At 39.1% G+C, this 21,533-nt stretch overlaps 1 protein-coding gene across 1 annotated transcript in view; it reads left to right on the top strand.

Moving 5' to 3' along the window:
• LOC104682615 (POTE ankyrin domain family member A) overlaps window positions 1–9,610 on the top strand; it is a 36,877-nt gene extending 27,267 nt beyond the window's left edge. Inside the window, exons 10-12 of the mRNA XM_010389322.2 lie at window positions 2,360–2,480; window positions 2,764–2,825; window positions 9,542–9,610. Coding sequence (XP_010387624.2) covers window positions 2,360–2,480; window positions 2,764–2,825; window positions 9,542–9,610 — 252 coding nt within the window. The remainder of the gene's footprint in view (window positions 1–2,359; window positions 2,481–2,763; window positions 2,826–9,541) is intronic.
• Window positions 9,611–21,533: the final 11,923 nt, after the last annotated feature.

Here is a 21,533-nt window from a genome sequence, read left to right as displayed (position 1 = left end):
AATTCATGGACAAATGGATTTCTATACAATGGAGGATTACAAGTTACATAATATACATAACTAATAAATCTATTACATTTCTAAAATATGGCTTATATTTGTATTTCCCTTTTTTGCGTGTGAGACAGAGTCTTACTGCATCAATCAGGCTGGAGTGCGGAGTGGTACAATCTCGGCTCACTGCACCTCTACCTCCTTAGTTCAAGTGATTTTCCTGCTTCCACCTCCTGAGTATCTGGGATTACAGGCGTGCACCCGCCATGCTGTCCAGGCTGGTTTCAAATTCCTGACTTCAAGTGATCTACCCGCCTTAGACTCCCAATGTGCTGTGATTACAGGCATGAGCCACCATGCCCGGCCTGTATTTCTTTTTAATGTATACGATGCATAAATTCAGATGTGTTATATTGTAAACATATGCCATAAAAAAGAAGAAAATGAGTTAGAAATATGCCATCACTAGAAAAGATGATCACAGTATATTTTCTAGTATCTTTCAACTCTAAGCTTAGATTAGAATTTTAGATTTAAAAATTTAAACTTTTTTGAGCTCCAACTCATGTTCTAGCCATCTTTTCAAGCCATACGTTACTCTGTAGAATTCCAGTTACTAATTCTTTGTCCAAGTGGAACATTTCTTTTTCCATTTTTCCCTCTCTATAGTAATAATGTTCCAGCTTTCAGGTAGTGGTAGCTGATCATGTTTAACTAATTTCATATATCGTTTTATAGTATAAAATTAAACTCTTTATTACAGCAATATTTGCGAAACACTAATTTTGGAGTAAATACTGCTCAGTATTGTTAGGGATATACTATGAACAGAGGTCTCTATGATATATCTGTATTTCTCCATGAACCTTCCTGTACTTGATGACATTTCCTTGGTTCCTGCTTGAAAATTACAGATGTATTTGAAAACTTAAATCATCAGCTTGGATAATCTTAGCCTAATTTTTTATACTAGATCCTTTCTCCAATTTTTAGCTACCATTCTATATGGTGTAAATAGGAGATTAGAATTATTAGTATGTTTTTTACAGAGGAATAAGAAAGCTATGCAATTTTAAAAACAGGGCTTTACATTTCTCTCTTATGTTATACTAGTGCTGAAAAATGCCTCATCATTCTGTAATCACAGAAGCATTTCTCTTCTACAGTTTCAAACTTCAGAATTTTTAAAAGGGGATATTCTGGCAGCATTTTGAATTGATGTTTTAAAATTAAAATTTTTCACTCAATTTTAAGTGCATGTTACCACAATATTCCAAAAATAAATGTTTGCATGCATTAATAAAAGTATATCTTATATTTTTGAAAAAAATGTTGAAATACGTAATTGCAAAATTGAATCTCATAATTTATTTTCTGTACTTATTTTCATTTTCAAAATTTCAGAGTTCTCTATAGGCTTGCATGATTTAATTCTACTGATTTTGACCCTTTTGACTTTTTGTGACCTACTGTCATCTGGTTTTCCTATCCTAGTAAATAACACCTAGTAAGTAGCACTGAAATGTCGAAGTGGGAGAAATTTTGGGTTCCAGCCCTCCCTCAAGTCACCAGTCCAGTCACTCACCAAGCTCCATATTTTCCACGAGCTTACTATTTTTATATCTTACTACTGTAATTCACTCTCTGACCCATAATTTTGAAATACTCTTGTCTAGTTTTGTCCCCCTCACCATATTCTGTTTGTGTAACTTTACATTGCTGCCAAGGTGACCTTTCTAACATGTTTTTATTATGATCTAACTCATCTACTTTTGCGTGGATCCTTATTACATCCTGGGGAAAGCTCACAGTGTAGTGAGATACATAGGATGCATATTTTTATGTTTTGGCCTGATTCTCCCATTTTATCTCTTTATCTCATTCACTCTGTGTTCCAGTTTTATCATTACTTTGGTAGCCCTCATTTGCCATGCCATTTCAGGCCTCTTTTTTTTTATTTTTTAATTTTTTTTTTCTCATGCTGTCCTGTATAGGCACCCTAATGTCCTCACTCTACACTTTGTCTCTCTTTCAAAATCGTCCCTATCTTTGCAGCATTTCCTGAACTTCTCAGGTAGAACTGACTGTTAGCCCTTTTGTGCCCTTACTGTACTTTGTTCACTTCAGTTGTAGAACTAGTGAATTATACTTTTCTGTTTTTATTTGTATATATTTCTACCCTCAATCAACTATGAGGCAGACTCTATCTTGTATATACATATTCAGCTTCTCCCAGGATATTGCCTATGATTTGATAGACACAGTGAATGTTTGAGGTCTTACTGGTTGAATGATTGAGTGGTGGAGTGAATAAACACAATGTTTCCTGAAGTTTGCTGTTGTTGTTGTTGTTGTTTTTTAATAGGATGGAGCAATTAAGCCAGCAAATGGACAAAGACAAAATGATACTGGTGTTATTGCAAGTGCCCCACAAGAATACACAAATAATGACAGTTTAATTTTGGTTCACAAAAACAACAGAAGTGGTAAGTTAGTGAATATCTGTGAGAATTTTTTAATGCTTATATGCCATTATAAAAACACATTAAAGTATGTCAGACTCAAATACAATATTCAGTTTTTTGAAATATTTTCCCTGTCTTTCTTCATATTACCAATTTCTTCTTAAATCTACTTTAATCCTCTGAATTTCTATTTTGCTCTTCTACTTTATTGAAATATTTGTGAATGCATACAGCCTTGTATATGTATTTAAAATTCAGGGTGATGAGTATTCTCATAACTCTCTTTGTTCATAATGTTTTACAGATACAACACCCACATCAGGATCCAGACAAGACAGAAATATGGAATCACTTTTGGATTCTGAGGTATTGTGTGTTGTTTTTGTTGCTACCATTTTAAAATATAAGCATTGAGTGATGTTAAAACGTAAAAGAAAATGCTTTCACTTTGCTTTCTCACTGCTGTTTGTGCTTATAAGGAATTATTTTCTTACATTTTCAGCCCCTAACTAATAAAGCAGTAATGGACTGAGTATATTGCTACTGCATAGTACAATTCTGCTAATTTGCAGAATTCATTTAAGAAGTCAGTGTAGTACGGTTCAAAAACAAAGCTCAGAAGTCACAAGGAATGAGTCTGGATTCTTAAGTAGAAGGGTTGGTAAATGCTAAGAGGGGGTAGAGATGAAGATAATGGGCTTTTAAATACATTGTCATGCAACAATTATAGTGGCTAAGCTTTCTTACCGTAGAAGAAATATGAAATGTGGCCATGGTTTATTTGGATAAGTATTTTTACTGTGACTTTTAATTCATGCAAACAGGTCCGGTGTGGTGGCTCACACCTGTAATCCTTGCACTTAGAGAGGCCGAGGTAGGCAGATCACCTGAAGTCAGGAGTTCGAGACCAGCCTGACCAACATGGTGAAACCCTGTCTCTACTAAAAGTACAAAAATTAACCAGGTGTGGTGACGGGTACCTGTAATCCCAGCTACTCGGGAGGCTGAGGCAGGAGAATCACCTGAATCCAGGAAGCAGAGGTTGCAGTGAGCCGAGATGGCGCCACTGCATTCCAGCCTGGGCATCAGAATGAGACTCCATCTCAAAATCAATCAATCAATCATGCTAACATGACTTATAAAACTTACCATTAACTAAATCTTTAATGGACACAGTTACTTACAGTAATCATAGAATCTCTCTAGTGCTTTTTATTTCTAAAACTGAACAGTAGATAGCATATTCTTTTTTTCTTGAACACTTACTATTTTGGTATCATATACTTTCAAAATGTTTTTATTTTAATTTTTGTGAGTACATAGTAGGTGTATATATTTATGAGTTACTTGAGATATTTTGATACAGGCATGTAATATGTAATAATCACATCAGGATAAACTGTATTGATCACCTTGAGCGTTTATCCTTTGTGCTTCATATAATCCAATTATATTCTTTTAGCTATTTTAAAATGTACAATTAAGTTGTCTTTTACTGTAGTTGTCCTGCTATGCTAGCAAATCCTGGGCCTTATACTTTCTGGTTTTTTGGTACACATCAATCGTCCCCCAACCCCACACTCTACAACTATACTTCCCGTCCTCTGGTAATGATCCTTTTTCTCTCTATCTCAATATATTGAATTGTTTTGATTTTTTGAACCCATAGATAAGTGGGCAATATTTTTCTTTCTGTGTCTGGTTTATTTGACTTAACATAATGATCTCTAGTTTAATCCCTGTTATTGCAAATGACATTTTCCTTAAATTTGAAAAAAAAATTTCAATAGTTTTTGGAGTACAGGTTGGTTTTGATTACATGGAAAAGTTCTCACACAGTGATTTCGGAGATGTTAGTGCATCCGCCACCTGAGCAGTGCACACTGTACCCAGTGTGTAGTCTTTTATCTTCCAACACCTTCCACGCTTCCTCCCCAACTCCCCAGAGGCCATTAGGTTGTTCTCGTGCCTTTGCGTCCTCATAGCGTAGCTCGCACAGAACATACAGTATTTAGTTTCCCTGAGTTAACTTTACTTAGAATAATGGCCTCCAGCTCCATTCAAGTTGCTGCAAAAGACATTATTTCCTTCATTTTTATGTATGAGTAGTAGTCCATGGTGTCTATATACCAGATTTTCTTTAACCACTCATTGGTTAGTGGGCACTTAGGTTGGTTCCGTATCTCTGCAGAAGTGCTATCTGGGAGTCAGGGACTAGAGTGAAAAACCTCAGAACTTTACTTGGTGTTCTGTTGTACTGTGGCTGAGCTGGGCCTCATACCACAAGGTGCAGTGCTTCCCACTCTTACCTCTCCTGTCCGATAGCCGAGGAGCCTCGCCCTATGGCCAGTGCCACCACAGGTTCTTAGGGGGCACTGCCAGGCTACCGCTGATGTCCACAGGTTCTTAGGGGGCACTGCCAGGCTACCGCTGATGTCCACAGGTTCTTAGGGGGCACTGCCAGGCTACTGCTGATGTCCACAGGTTCTTAGGGGGCACTGCCAGGCTACCGCTGATGTCCACAGGTTTTAGGGGGTACTGCCAAGCTACCACTGATGTTCACAGGTTCTTAGGGGGCACTGCCAGGCTACCGCTGATGTCCACAGGTTCTTAGGGGGCACTGCCAGGCTACTGCTGATGTTCTGGTAAGGCCTGAGGGCTCTTCAGTTAGCTCGTGGTGAATGTTGCCTGGCCTGGCACCCTTCAGGGGAGTGGGCTCCCATTTGGCCCAGGGATGGTCCAGAAATGCTGTCCAAGAGCCAAGGACTGGAACTGGGGACCCCAAGGGCCTGCTTGGTGCTCTAACCTTTGTGGTCCAGCTGGTACCTAAGATGCAAGTCAAAGACTCCTTTACTTTTCCCTCTGCCTTTCTCAAGCAGAAGGAGTCTTTCCTTCTAGCCATTACAGCTGGAAATATCCTGTCTCACTTGAAGCTAGTGTCAGTGTTTCACCCAAGACCTCAACATAATACCTGTGTATCACTGCTGGTTATTCAGGGTCCATGGGCTCTTCAGTTAGTAGGCGATGACTGTTGCCACGAATGAGTTCTTGCCTTCTCCAGGGAGCTCCCTGTGGCCCAGGGAGTATCTAGAAACACCGTATCAGAACTGAGGCCTGTAAGGGGGGACTCATGACTCTGACCAGTGTCCTGTTCTGTTGTAGCTGAGCTGGTATTTAAGATACAAGACAAAGTCTACTCACTGTTTCCTTTCCACTCCTCCAGCGGAAGGAATGTGTCTCTTTTGGTGCCCCAAGCTGTAAAGCCTGGGATTGGAGGAGGAGTAGCACCAGCACTTTTGTACATGCCCCGCCCCATTGTCCTCTGGCTTATAGCACAGTTCAGCACTTGGACCCACCTGGGAACTGGAGTCCTTGTGGCTTAGACTACCTTTCAGGTTTTATGTAGGGCCCTGGTACAATTTAGCATGGCGGTGACAAGGCTTGTGGGAACTCAAGTTGTGGTTACTGGGATGGGTGATTCCCCTCTGGCCAGGGCTGGTTTAAACGCTTTCTCTGTGGGTGGGCATCAGCTGAGTTTATTCCAGTTTTGCTTTTTGCTATAATAGGGCAACACTGAGTTTAATGCAACATCTCACAATTGCTTTACCCTCTCCCAAGTGCTCAGATTCTCTCTGTACCATGCTACCACTGCTGGGGGATGTGGGAGTGTTAACATCGATGATTCCAGACTGTTTTTCCTGCCTCTTCAGTGCCTCTTGTAGTCGTCAGAAGTTAAAACCAGGCGCTTTCAGTGTTCACCTGATTTTTGGTTCTTACAAAGGTGTTTTATTTCTGTAGGTAGTTGTTAGATTGGTGTCCTTGTTGGGAAATAATTGGTGGAGCCTTTTATTCTGCCATTTTGCTTGCCTCCTTTTTTTGGTATCATACACTTCTTAGAAGAGAAGTTTTTTATTTTCTGTTTCTATCCTTGGTTCTGTAATTAGAATAAAATCATATTAGAAATGATGGAAATTTAGTTGGGAATTGTAGCACACACCTGCAGCTGCAACTATCCAGGAGGCTGACGTGGGAGAATTTCGTGAACCCAGGGGTTAACAGAGGAGTTAATTTCTTGAACCCAGGAGTAATCAGACCAGGCTGATTAACACAGTGAGACGTTTTTACTAATTTAAAAAAATGTGGAATTTTAGAAATGTAAATTTCCTGTCTCAAAATCTGTATTACAAATATATTCCACTGTGTTTTCTAAGTCATCTCATTAAGAATATACTCAAAATTCTTCATCTAATTGAATAATACATATTTTGCCCAAAATAACAATTCTAGAAGCAGACTCTTTGATAATCATATGTAAGACTTTAATTTCAGTTTTTTTGTATTGTATCTTGTGAAAATATCAACTCAAAATTCTTGTATTCTTAAATTTTAAATTTCAGAAGTTTTTGTATTTCACTATTTAAATAATCATTTAAACACTCTTGCATTAGTATGAGCTACTGGAGGTTAGGAAACATATTTGTTTGGATCCTCGAGTACCTAGAATAACATCTTGCATGTCACAAGCATTATAATATTTTGAATGTAAATACATAAATGGACAAATGTATTTTTATGTAGTGGAGTATTACAGGTAACAATATGCATAACTTACTCAATAATTAAATCTCTTGCATTTCTAAAATATGGCTTAATCTGATATAGCCTTTTAATGTTCAGGATGTATACATTCAGATGTGTTATGCTGTGAAAATATGTCATAAATAAGAAGGAAGTGTGTTAGAAATACACCATCAATAGAAAAGCTGGTTACAGTGTATTTCCTAGTATCTTTCAAGTCTTAAGCTTAGAATTTTAGATTAAAAAATTTAAACTTTCTTGAGCCCCAACTCATGTTCTAGCAAATCTATCTTTTCAAGCCATACATTACTCTGTAGAATTCCAATTACTAATTCTTTGTCCAAGTGGAGAGTCGATGGAACATTTCTTTTTCCATTTTTCTCTCTCTGTAGTAATAATGTTCCAGCTTTCAGGTAGTGGTAGCTGATCATGTTTAACTAATGTATCATTTTAGAGTGTAAAATTAAACTCTTTATTACAGCAATATTTACAAAACACTGATTGTAAAGACTGAACAGTATTATCTAGGTGATACTATAAACAAAAGTCTCTTTTGTGTATCTGTTTCTCCATGAATCATACTGTACTTGATTGTTTTGTCTTGGGGCTTGCTTGATAATTATAGATGTATTTGAAAACTGTTCTGTTTTAGAAACTTTTATTTTAAGTTTAGGGGGTACATGTGCAGGTTAGATATAGAGGAAAACTAGTGTCACGGGGGCTTGTTTTACATATCATCACCCAGGTATTAAACCTAATAATCATTAGTTATTTTTCCCGATCCTTTCCTTCCTCCTACCCACAGTACATTCCAGTGTCAGCTGTTCCCCTCTCTGTGGCCATCTACTCTCATTATTTAGCTCTGACTTATAAGTAAGAACATGTGGTATTTGGCTTTCTGCTCCTGTGTTAGTTTGCTAAGGATGATGTCCTCTAACTCCATTCATGTTCCTGCAAAGAACATACATAATCTCATAATTTTGTATGGCTGCATAGTATTTCATGTGTGCATATGTACCACATTTTCTTAAATCATCAACTTGGATAATCACAGCTTTATTTTTATGCTAGATTCCTTCAGTTTTTATTTTGATTATTTTTGGGGGAACAGGTATTGTTTGGTTACATGAATTAATTATTTAGTGGTGATTTCTGAGATTTTGGTATACCCATCACCCAAGCAGTGTACATTGTACCAAGAATGTAGTCTTTTATCTGTCACCCTCTACTTTCTCCTGAGTTTCAAAGTCCATTGTATTATTCTTGGGCTTTTGAGTCCTCATAGCTTAGCTCCCACTTCTGAGTGAGAACATACAATGTTTGGTTTTCCATTTCTGGGTTACTTCACTTAAAATAATGGTCTCCAACTCCATCCAGGTTGCTGGGAATACCATTATTTCATTCCTTTTTATGGATGAGTATTATTCCATGGTATATATGTGCCACATTTTCTTTATCTACTCATTGATTGATGGGCATTTGGGCTGGTTCTATATTTTTGCAGTTGTGAGTTGTGCTGCTATAAACGTGTGTGCAAGTGTGTTTTTAACATAATGAGTTCTTTTTCTCTGGGTAGATACCCAGTAGTGGGATTGCTGGATAAAATGGTAGATCTACTTTTAGTACTTTAAGGAATCTCCATGCTATTTTCCATGGCGATTGTATTAGTTTACATTCCCAGCAGAAGTGTAAAGATGTTCCCCTTTCACCACATTCACTTCAACATCTATTTTTTTTTTTTTTAATTTTTAGATTATGGCCATTCTTGCAGGAGTAAGGTAGCATCGCATTGTGGTTTTGATTTGCATTTTCCTGATAATTAGTGATGTTAAGCATTGTTTCATTTGTTTGTCGGCCGTTTGTATATCTTCTTTGGAGAAATGTGTATTTCTGTCCTTTGCCCACTTTTTGGTGGGATTATTTGATTTTTTTTCTTGCTGCTTTGTTTGAGTTCCTTGTAGATGCTGGATATTAGTCCTTCACTGGATTCGTAGTTTGTGAAGATTTTCTCCCACTCTGTAGGTTGCCTGTTTACTCCGCTGGTTATTATTATTATTGGTTTCTGTTGCTGTGCGGAAGCTTTTTATTTTTGCTCATGCTGCCCTGTCTAGGAACCTTCCTACTTTGTCTTTGTCACTCTTCCTCACTCTGCTTTGTCAAACCTTCCTCACTCTGCACTTTGTCTCCCTTTCAAAATAGGGCCTATTATATTCGCAGCAGTTTTTCAGCTTCTCAGGCAGAACCGACTGTTGTCCCTTTTGTGCCCTTACTGTACTTTATTCACTTCTCTTTTATTACTAGTGAATTAGACTTTTGTTTCTGTTTTTTTTTTCTCACTCAAATATAAGGCAGAATCTGTCTTTTATATGTATGTTCAGCTTTTCCCAGGATGTGGCGTATGATTTGATAGACACAGTGAATGTTTATTGTCTTAACTGGTTGACTGAGTGGGGGAATGAGTGAATACATTCCTGAAGTTCTTTTTTTTGCTTTGTTTTTAATAGGATGGAGCAGCTAATCCAGCAAATGGAAAAAGACAAAATGGTACTGATATTATTGAACGCACCCCATGAGAGCACACAAATAGTAACAATTTAATTTACTGAATGTCTCTGATAATTTTTTAATGCTTAAATGCTATTTTAAAAAAACTTACTTAAATATGTAGACCCAAATATAAAATCCATTTCTTCTGGATTTTTTTCATGCCTTTCTTCACGGTGCCGACTTCGTTTTCATAAATCTACTCCAACCCTCTGAATTTCTTTGTCGCTCCTTCAGTTTATTGAAATATTTATAAATGGATATTTGCATATGTATTTAAAATTCAGAGCGATAAATGCTCTCTCATGAATGTATCTGTGAATAACATCTTATGACATTTTACAGCTGCAGTGTCCTCATCAGGCTCAGGACAAGAGGGCAATGTAGAATCACTTTTGGATATGAAGTATTAGCTGTTGTTTTCTGTTGTTATATTAAAAAATAAAACCATTCTCTGATGTTAAATCATAAAAGAGGATGCTTTGACTTTACTTTTCGCCTCATAGTAGAATTCTTCTAATTTGCGCGGTTCATTTAAAAAGCCAGGGTAAAACAGTGAAAAAATAAAGCCTTAAAAGTCAGAAGGAATCAATTTGGGTTATGAAGTTGAGTTTATGTAAAAACTAAAGAATTATTCCAGGTCAATGTAGGGCCACATGTATGACTGTATGGTATATCTGGGTGTGTATGGTATATCTCATCTCTAATGAGATTCAGAGAAAAACCGTTTGGACTGTAGTTTTTCACAACTTGGAACTTGAAGAGGTAATGCCTGGGACTTGAAAGCATTAGTGCATTTGGATTATCCAGCATAGATCTGCAAGGAATATTTCAGGAGGAAGAAAAGCATGGAGAATAGTAAATACTTCGTGCTGTAATAACAGCAATTTGGTTTAATGTTGTTTTAATACGTAGAAATCTTTTTTAAAAATAGAACACATTGGGTATCTTTGTGGCAAATGATGACATTCTAAGGTGACACCCATGGAAAGACATGGGGAAGGCTCGACCTCTTAGATAGAAGCAGCTGCTGCATATTGCTACCCAGCACCAAGCTGAAGTCAAAACATGTTACTGTCTTTGTTCTTTTTCTTAGTATCAGTGGATTCTTGTAAAACAATTATTTAACCTATTTGAACATCAGTTACTGCCTTTATAAAAACAATACTGGAATGTACCCTTTAGGTATGTGTAATGAGCAAATATGGTAAGAAATAGAAAAACATTTTGTTAACTGGTAAGTGTGTATACAAATGTAAGACAAAATGGTCCCAGTGGCATTCAGTGACTTGATAAATATTGGAGATGTTTTGTGTAAACCTGAAGGACAGTAAATTGGCAGCAGTGTCAAGAAAGAATGGAAAGTTAGAATGCACAAGTGGATTTCTAATTCGGGGTATTATAAGTTTCAACAGACTATGGTTAGAGATATTATATAGCAATACAGTGATTTAGCACTTGAGATCTTCCCAAGAGATTTTAAAATCTTTTGAGATTGAATATCTTTCTGTTTCTGAGTACCAACTATGTGCTAGGCAGTTAGACATGGAATATACAGGATGAGGGCTCATGCTATAGTACTAAGAGAAAAACAAGCAAACAGCTAACACTTGTAAGTTACTGTACATGCTTTCTATAAGGAAAACAGAATTTTAGGTTAGATGTTATTGAAGCAGTGTATAGTTAGGATGGGAGTGGGAGTGAAATTCTGTAGTCAGAGAAGATCTTTATGCATGTGAAATGTAATCTATCAATTAAAAATTGAGAAAGAGTCAGCCATGTGAAAGCCTAGGAAAAGGAAACCTGGACAGAGAGAAAAATGGATCATATCTGTTCGTTATTTTATTCTTACATCATAGAATGACCAGGAAGTGGGGTAACCATCATTATAATCATTTTTATTATAATGTTTAGGAAAGAAAATATGCAAATAAGTGCCTAGTGGATTTTTGATGATTCATAAATAAATGTTCTTACTCTTCCTTTCTTAAATGAAGGCTTACTCAGGAGATCGAGACCATCCTGGCTAACACGGTGAAACCCTGTCTCTACTAAAAATACAAAAAATTATCCAGGCACGGTGGTGCGCGCCTGTGGTCCCAGCTACTCGGGAGGCTGAGGCAGGAGAATGGCGTGAACCCGGGAGGCGGAGCTTGCAGTGAGCCGAGATCGCGCCACCGCACTCCAGCCTGGGCGACAGAGTGAGACTCCGTCTCACAAAAAACAACAAAAAAATAAGGCTTACTATATTTTTGAGATGATTTCTTATTTTGGAAAGAGTTGCTCAGTATTGCTAATATTTGCTTCCTTTTATGTAAACATAATCTAAGGAAGTGTTTACTACTACTTTGTCATTTTATTCAAGCACTTTTTCTGTCAGTAAATATTTTTTACCAAAAACTATTTAGATTTTTCCAACTCCTCATGTGCCTAAATGAAGCAGTTTCTATAATGTTCTGTTTATACTCAACATGGCAAATGCTGAAGTTTCCTGTAATGCTAAGTATCTTATTTTAACACTAAAAATTCTATAGTTAGAACAATTTTAAATGTTTAATGCTGTAAATATTATAGTAAGTGTATTATGTTTTTTAAATGTCTATTTTTGGTGGGGAATGCAAAGTAGAGTGAGGTATTTTGAAGTCAGGTTTTTTTTTTTTTTTTTTTTTTTTTTAGCTGAAATAAGCACACAAGCTAATATTTGACTGTGAATGTGTTTCCTTTGGCCTTCCATGCTTGGTTTACAGAGTCAGTAGCCACATAAAGATAAAAAATAACCTTGATTTGTGAGCATATATGAGGTTCTCTATTGAAATGTTTTAGTTTTCAATATATGCTTCTCTTATTTTTTAGCCTTTTAAAATAGGAAATTCAATTGTTTCAAGAAAGTTATTAGAAAATTTTTGTGGAACTTGTATTATCTTTTAATTGAAACTCTTTGTTGATATTAATTTGAACAGAGTATCTCTGAGAATCTTTCACAGAAGTATGTTGGTGAATTATCTGGGGCTGCAGAACAGAAAGGAAAAATCACACTAAATGAACAGCTAAGAGGTAAAAACCGTATTTCACTTAAAAATCATTTACAGAATATTTGTTTTAAAACATCATCACTGATATATTCCAATAGCCGAAGAAAATCACCTATTAAATGCATAGCAAGAAAAAAGAGAGGTGAAATGTTAAGTTATATGTCTTATTAGGTGTCAGCAACAAATTAAATTGAGAGTGGTAATAAAGGAGCTGAACTATTAGTTTCATTTCAAGAAGCTGTAAACCCTAAGGAAAGTAAGGAAAGAAGAAAGAGAAAAGGAGTAAAAGAGGAAATGTTGAATGAGGAAGGCAGAGAGTACAGGGAGTAAAGGGAAAAGAATGAAGGGAAAAGAAGCAGATATATATTATAGAGGGTGGTACAATGAAATAATTTTTCAGAGCAAGGAAGTGTGGAGTATTAAAAAGGCAGAAACAATACAAGGTGAGCTTTCGCTACCGAAACTTGTCAGGGAAGGGGCACAACATTTTCTTCTCTTGCTGTCTTCCTCACCATTTTGACAGTATTAAGGATCCAGGTTCCCGATCATGCAGAGCTCTGCATCTACCATAGATGAACATAAGCATATATGGTCAGCCATACATGTCTATAATTTAATGTCATAAAATGTTGTTACTTTTAGGCTGGGCGCGATGGCTCATGCCTGTAATCCCAGCACTTTGGGAGGCTGAAGCAGGCAGATCACCTGAGGTCAGGAGTTCGAGACCAGCCTGGCCAACATGGTAAAACACTGTCTCTTTTACTAAAAATACAAAAATTAGCTGGGCATGGTGGCAGGCACCTGTAATCCCAGATACTTGGAAGGCTGAGGCATGAGAATCATTTGAACCCAGGAGGCAGAGGTTGCAGTGAGCCAAGATTGTGCCACTGTACTCCACCTTGGGTGACAGAGCAAGACAGTCTCAAAAAAAAAAAAAAAAAAAAAAACAAAAAAAAAAGTTATTTCATAGGATACCATCATATAAGCCAAAAGAAGAGAATTGGAAAGAAGAGCATAGTGTTAGTTACGGAGAATTCAAGGAAGTCATAGCCGCGTAAAGAGTCCATTAGAAATTGTATGACTTGTAACGTAGTCTCAACTTAGGGAACACGTTAGGGAAGAACTCGAAAATAGAATCCAAAAAGGTAAAAGGAATGTGGAAGCACATTCAGTGTAGACCAGAGCATCTCTCTCAAATTTTAATCAGTCAGCTGGGGACCTTGTTAAGAATGCACAATCTGTTTCAGCAGGTCTGGGATTCTCCATCTCTTAAGTTTTCAGGTGATGCCAATGCTGCTGGTCCTTGGACCACACACTGAGTAGCAAGGGTATAGCTTCCCTTTAGAGAAATCTGGGAGAAGGGGCATTGACTAGCAGTTCAAGACATATCAGGATCAATGGAAAGCATTATTTTGCATTGATTTCTGAATGGATTTGTATTCAGAGGGGAAGGACCAAAGAGATAAAGAAATAGAAGCCATAGATGGAAGATCCTTCCACTAAATGAAGAGGAAACTTGCCATGGGAATAGTCCATAAAAAGAATATAGAAGGAAAGAAATCATAACCACAGATCTAGGGATTACTTTTGAAAAGGAAGAGGAATCGTGAGGGTGGTAGAAAAGAGGAAAGAAATAAGGTTCTGGTAATTTTGAAGTAAATGAAGAGGGAACTTGAGAAAACACCTCCGATGGCTTCATTGTATTCACACTTTAAACAGACAATGAGATTTCTGCTACTGCAGACATTACTGAAGGCAAGAGGGAGTGCTCAAATTGTAGTAAAACATAGTGACTCATCTCTTCCTCCATAACTTATCAGGAATGAACAATATATGTTGCATTGATGTTACTTAATCAAATGAGATTAATCTAAATACAGAAACATTGGCCGTTAGGTGATATTTTGATAAGATAGCTGTTTCATAAACATTCTTTAAATACTAACGTGATATACCAAACAAAGCTAATTTTAGAAACACAAATTATAGAGTTAATCCTTTGAACATTAAAATTATTATTTTCAAGGAATATTGCACTGAATTTGAAATTCAAAAGGTTATTAATGTCTAATAATTTTGTAACAATTTTTTTCTTTCTGGAGAAATATACCTCTGTTGTTTTTTATATACCTTCTTACATTAGTTAATCAAGAAATTTAAAAATGGCTCAACTGGAGGATACAAGAAACATAGCATACCAGTAGCACATATGGGTATGGAAATAAATGAACTTTTAAAATTAACTGTTATTCTATATGTATATCCAGTGAGATCAAGTCAGAACACTTTCTTTGATGATGAATTATACATTCAACTGAACTGTCATTACAACTGTGTCCTTTCTAAATCACACGGGAAATTAAAGAATACAATAAATACTTGTAGTATAATGATATAAATTATTCTAATGTGTTGCATGAAAGGCATGCTGTTCCATTCCATTATCAACTTTGACATTTAATCTTCTCAGGATCATTATTTGCTCCTCTGGTTAAAGATAATTTTTCTTCTTATTAATTATCAGATTCCTGTTGCCATATGTACACTTTTCTATTTTAGTTGCAGTCATTGGAAACCTAATCTCCCTTTTGCTATGTTATCTGCATGTTTTATGAAATCTAAATTTATATTTTTTCTCAGTATATTTCTGTCATGTTGCTGCCATAACAAAAAGCGCATCTCCAGACCAAAAGTCATCATTTTTAAAGTTAACCTGAGGATTTAGCCCAATACTAATTCTGCATGAGTGTATGGCTAGCTAGTTTTTTCATATTTGCATGTAATTTTATTGTATGTCTCATTGGCTTTTTAGAGTCTCCTGAGAAATATCTTCATTTGAAGGTAATAACTTTTATGTTTTCGTCTTGAATTATTAACTAAATACTGTGTGACATACACATCATACATTAATTATTTTGTTTCAAAGCCCATTCAGCCTACCATTGAAACGAAACCTTCTGCTTCTAATAAAGCAGTCGAAATGAAGGATGTAGGGAGCTCCACATCAGGGAAATTTTTCAATATAAATTTAACTCTGGAAAGAAGTGTGTGCATGTGTGTGTGTGTGTGTTTTATTACAGAGCATCTGAAAGATATACAAAATAGTGGAGTAGAACTGACACCCCAGCCTTAACAACCGTCATCATGTGCCGTTTTTTTTTTTTATCTATACCTCAACCCATTGCCCCCCCCACTTTATTATTCCTTTTACTAATTTTTTGGTGAGGTAAGATGTATATGCGTTGAGACATACAATCTTAACTGTATCTTTTTGACAAATCAGTATACCCGTATAATCTTTTCCCCTTTTAAGACTAGAATTCCTTCACTTTACAATCATTAATGTGCATGTGAATCAGCTGGAAATATTTAAAATCCAGAGTTTGATAAAATAGATTTAGGTTTTGCCTCAATTTGTAGCAACTAAACGTTCTCTTTTATCTAAAGCAAATAAAATTTGATGAATACAATTAAGGAAAGTTGACCTCAGGTCAAAGGACAAATCAAAACAGGTGCACAATATCGTATCTGTGGGAGCATTTAGTTAACAATGATACAAACCAGCTAACAATTTTATGATGCTTTTAATCCCAAGTTAGCAAAAGGGCAGGGTGCGGGAGCTGGGAGTCAGGGCAGGGGTGCTGCTGTGCTGAGGACAGTGGAGAGGGTCGGGGGCTCCGTTTTGGGGGCAGAAGTGCTGCTGTGTGTCCTTGTCCAGGACAGAGTTCTCCTCCCATCCCCTAGCACAGCCTGGGAGAAAAGGCGGGGAACAAGGACAGAGTGGAGCGCAGCCCAGGCTCTCACATCCTCCATCTTGTGGAAGTGGCTGCATTTCCACTGTGGCAGCCCCCTTGTGCAGGTGCAAGGAGGCCACTTCTGGTGCTGGTGCTGTGTCCCTGACCCCGGGTGTGCCCTCTCTGTGGCCCCCACTTCCTTTCCTCTCTGCATTGGTTTCCCTGTGAGTGACATCAGAGATTCTTTAACAGTAGCTGTGGGCAGCCCAGGGGCACTCCTCGGGGAGCCTCAGCTCCTGCCGGGCTGCGCTGGGGCTGGGGACGCAGTGGGAAGACTGATGCAGGGACCTCAGGAGCTGTCACATGGCAGGGAGAAGCCTCCGTCAAGACCCTGTGTCATGATTTCTTCCACACACGTGTGGCAAGGTGCGAGGGTCTAAGCAATGGCTGCCCCACAGGGAGTGCGCCCCAGCAGTGGCTGCAGGGGACCACAGCAGTGGGGCCCTCTCTCCCTGCCTGTCTTCCCCTGGGCCTGCCAGGGCCATCTTCTGTGCTCCATGGGATGGAGGTCTTCGGCCCCCAGGGGCCTGCGGGTCCGTGTGACTAGGGAAAGTTGAGGTCGGGGTCCCCTGGGGGCCGTCATGCAGGAACTGCACCCTTTGGTGCTGGGAGACCTTCCAGAGCCCATTTGGCTCCCCCTTCAGAAAGGCAGCCAGGCTTGGGGTTGAGGCAGGTAATGCTGTGCCCTCTGAGGGAGGCGTCACTTCTCCCAGGGGACCTTATAGGATGGGCCCTGTCCTGACCCAAGCTGGATGACACTTGGCAGCCCCTGGGTTTGTGCCTTCTCTCCCAGCCTTGGTCTCCCCTCCCAGAGCTCTAGGGTCAGGCCCAGGCCTGTGGATGTCTCTGAGCAGATGATCCCTGGGCCTCCACGGACCTCTGATCTCATAGCTGTGTGATCCTGAGGGCCTCAGGGACCTTGCTCCCCTCTGACAAAAATGGCAGCATCTGTATTAATGCAGTTTTTATACCTCATCAGTGCACCATTTGATTTAGTGATTCTTAAAGCTTGTGATGAATCTGCAGTGATGGAAATTTGCACTGAACCATTTCGTGTCTTAATGGGTCTCTGCTCTGTTTTTTGTTGTTGTTGTTGTTTGAGATGGAGTTTTGCTCTTGTTGCAATGGTGCGATCTCGGCTCACGGCAACCTCCACATCCCGGGTTTAAGTGATGTCTCCTGCCTCAGTCTCCCAAGTTGCTGGGATTACAGGTGCCTGCCACCACACCTGGCTAATTTTTTGTATTTTTACTAGAGATGGTTTTGCCATGTTGGCCAGGCTTGTCTGGAACTCCTGACCTCAGGTGATCCACCTGCCTTGCCCTCCCAAAGTCCTGGGATTACAGATGTGAGCCCCTGTGCCTGCCTCTACTTTGTTTTAAACATGATAATGCTCTCGTTTTTATTCTCTTAATTTTCAGTTGTTCCATGTTTTGCAGGGCTTGTCAGTTGACTTCCAAGTGCTAATTCTCATGACCAGATAATAAGAATGGGTGTAACTGGGTGTTGATTGATGAGCCAGAAGACATTTAATCCTGGAGTTTGAGGTTATCAGACCTCTCCATTTAGAAAATCATTCTTTATATGTTTTCAAACAGCACATTGGTGAACATGTAATGCTTCTTTTTTCTTCATCTCTGGGTGAATTGCCAGCCTTTCATGAATACATTCAGAGAAATCTCTCAGTGAACTCAAAGAGATTCAGAAATTAGTAAGTATGCAAGCTTAGTTGCATACAGAGAAAAACAGTAGATAATATAGATAGCCAATAAGAGAAGATTTTAAACAATGACTGAGTTATATTCTTAGAGGTCGACTTAAAAATTGGATTTATACTAAGGCATTTTAAACTTTAGTCTGGAACAAATTTAAAATTCCTAAATATACAAATTTCTGATGACTCAGGAATAGTAAAAATAGGTGGGAATATGGTATTTCAAATCAAGGATGGAACCTCTTTCTTTTCTTCTGAACATGTTCGTTTTGACCCTCTTCACCCTGAAATTTTCACTCTCAAATATATTTGGAAGGCAGATCATTTTTTTTTTTTTTCCTCATGTAACGTTGATTTCATACACAGAGAATAATACTGTGGATCTGGGATTCAGATTTTGAAATGAAGCATGGACTCTGAGTGGACCCCTTGTCCTTGTGAAAGCGCTCTGGTCTAGAGAGCGGCAGAAGAAGTGAAAACTAAAAGGCAGAAATGAAATCCACAGGCAGACAGCCCGGCACTGCGCCCCGGGCCTGGTAGTTAAAGATCGACCCCTGACCTAACCGGTTATGTTATCTATACACTCCAGACATTGTATGGAAAAGCACTGTGAAATCCTTGTCCTCTTCTGTTCCGATGTGGTTACCAGTGCATGCAGCCCCCAGTCACATACCCCTGCTTGCTCAATAGATCACAATCCTCTCACGCAGATCCCCTTAGAGTTGTGAGTCCTTAAAAGGGACAGGAATTGCTCACTCAGGGAGCTCAGCTCTTGAGACAGGAGTCTTGCCGATGTCACCAGCCGAGTAAACCCCTTCCTTCTTTAACTCAGTGTCTGAGGAGTTTTGTCTGCAGCTCGTCCTGCTACACTATGCGTCCATGTGTTCTCATCATTGAGCTCCTACGTATAAATGACAACATGCAGTATTTGACTTTCTGTTACTGCATTAGTCTGCTAAGGATAATGGCCTCCAGATCCATCCATGTACCTGAAATGAACATAATCTTGGTTTTTTTATGGCTGCATGGCATTCCATGGTATACATGTACCACATGCTCTTTACCTAGTCTACCATTGATGGAGGCCATTATCCTTAGCAGGCACTGCTCTCACAGGAAACCAGAGCATGACAATCCCTTCTGGTTTTGTCTTGGGACCACACACAAGGGCCTTTGAAGCTTGTATTTTTGGTAAGGATTTTATGTTAGCTATTTCTTCCTCCTTTCTTTTCCTTCTTTCCCCTTGTGAGAAAAGTGGGGGCACACATATGTGAGGACAGTAGGCCTGTTAGAACATCAATGTAAAAATAACATCTGAAACAATATTTCTGATGGTTAATTGTATGCATCAACATGACAGGGCTGAGGAATGCCCAGATAGCGGGTGACATATGATTCTGGGTGTGTGTGAGAGTGTTTCCAGAAGAGATTAGCACTTGAATCATAGACCGAGTACGGACTGTCCACCCTCACCAGTGTGGGTGGTCATCATCCAGTCCATTCAAAGTATAAATAGAACAAAAAGTCAGAGGAAGGGTGAATTAACTCTCTCTACTTGAACTGGCACATACAGTTTGTCTTCCCTTCAGACATTGGAGCTTCTGGTTCTTGGCCCTTGGATCTCAGACTGTCACTACACCACCAGCCTTCCTGGTTTCCAACTTGCAGACAGAAGATCTTGGGACTTCTCAGCCCCCATAATCACCTGAGCCATGTCCGCACAATACATCGCTTTCTGGGCCGAACATGGTGGCTCACGCCTGGAATCCCAGCGCTTTGGGAGGCTGAGGTGGGCGGATCACAAGGTCAGGAGATGGAAACCATCCTGGCTAACACAGTGAAACCCCGTGTCTACTAAAAAAAACAAAAAACAAAAAAACAAAAAAACCAACAACAACAACAAAATTACTTTCTGTATATCTATATATATCCTGTTGGCTCTGTTTCTCTGGGGAATCCTAACCAGTATATTTCTCTAGATCTCAGAGGAAAAGTCTACAAGATATTTTATTTTTTTCTTTTTTTTTTTTCTTTCTTTCTTTCTTTCTTTTTTTTTTTTTTTTTGAGATAGAGTCTCACTCTGTTGCCCAGGCTGGAATGCAGTAGCGTGATCTCAGCTCACTGCAAGCTCTGCCTCCCAGGTTCATGCCCATTCTCCTGCCTCAGCCTCTCGAGTAGCTGGGACTACAGGTGCCCGCTGCCAAGCCTGGCTAATTTTTTTGTATTTTTTAGTAGAGACGGAGTTTCGCCGTGTTAGCCAGGATGGTCGTGATCTCCTGACCTCACGATCGGCCCACCTCAGCCTCCCAAAGTGCTGGGATTACAGGCGTGAGCCACCGTGCCCGGCCTCTAGAAGGTATTTTCTTAAGAGAATGAAGTAAAGAAGGTGTAATCAGGAGCAGGGCAGAGTTGGGGATAGAGCAATTGGGGCAATTGTGCTGCCGAGAAAGTTAATGCCGGGTGGTGGCAGTAGCTGGAGCAGAGAGAGGAGCAGGGGGTGAACTTTTCCTTCCCCTTTCCTCTCCTTGCCATTGTGATGACCTCTGTTGCTGTCATGGAAACCTCCACTGACTTGGGGAAAATGAAAGGAGGGAGGTAGTAGGACGACAAAAGGCAGCGCAGATCCCGGGAAACAGCAAAAGTTGAAGCTGTAAAGAAAATACCCTAGAACTTAAAGTATAATAAAAAAATAATTAATTAAAAAAAAGAAAATAATAGAGGCAAATCCTACAGGACAGATTTGGGAGGTATAAAAAATTTCTCTACCAGTTTTTCTGGGGCAGTTATTTCTGGGGCAATGCACACACACCAGCATAGATTGCATAGGTGTCCATGAGGACCTGTGTCTTTGTTCTACCCACTTGAAATTCAGTGTGCCAAATCCTTCTTTAAAAGCAATTAACCAGGCTGGGCGCAATGGCTCGTGCCTGTAATCCCAGCACTTTGGGAGGCCGAGGCGGATGGATCACGAGGTCCGGAGTTCAAGATCAGCCTGGACAATATGGTGAAACTCCATCTCTACTAAAAATACAAAAATTAGCCAGATGTGGTGGCGGGAGCCTGTGATCCCAACTACTTGGGAGGCTGAGGCAGGGAACTGCTTGAACCCGGGAGGCGGAGGTTGCAGTGAGCTGAGATCACGCCACTGCACTCCAGTCTGGATAACAGAGGGAGACTCCATCTCAAAAAAAAAAAAAAAAAAAAAAAAGGCCATTAACCATTTCCCAAACTGTTTTATAAATCTATGTTTTCTTCTACCAGTTGAAATGAGTTGTATTTTGGTGGTCCATCTGGGCCTTTGCAATATTTAATAAATCATATCAACAAAGCGGCAGAAGGATAGAAAAACTGCACGATGCTGTCTAGAATTGTTGGTGTTTGAACAATCAGTCATATGCTTATATTCCAGTAA

This window comes from Rhinopithecus roxellana, chromosome 18 (assembly GCF_007565055.1).
Source record: "Rhinopithecus roxellana isolate Shanxi Qingling chromosome 18, ASM756505v1, whole genome shotgun sequence".
Lineage (NCBI taxonomy): Eukaryota > Metazoa > Chordata > Mammalia > Primates > Cercopithecidae > Rhinopithecus > Rhinopithecus roxellana.
Note: the sequence above shows the minus strand (reverse complement) of the source record. Positions and strands in the feature narration are given on the sequence as shown.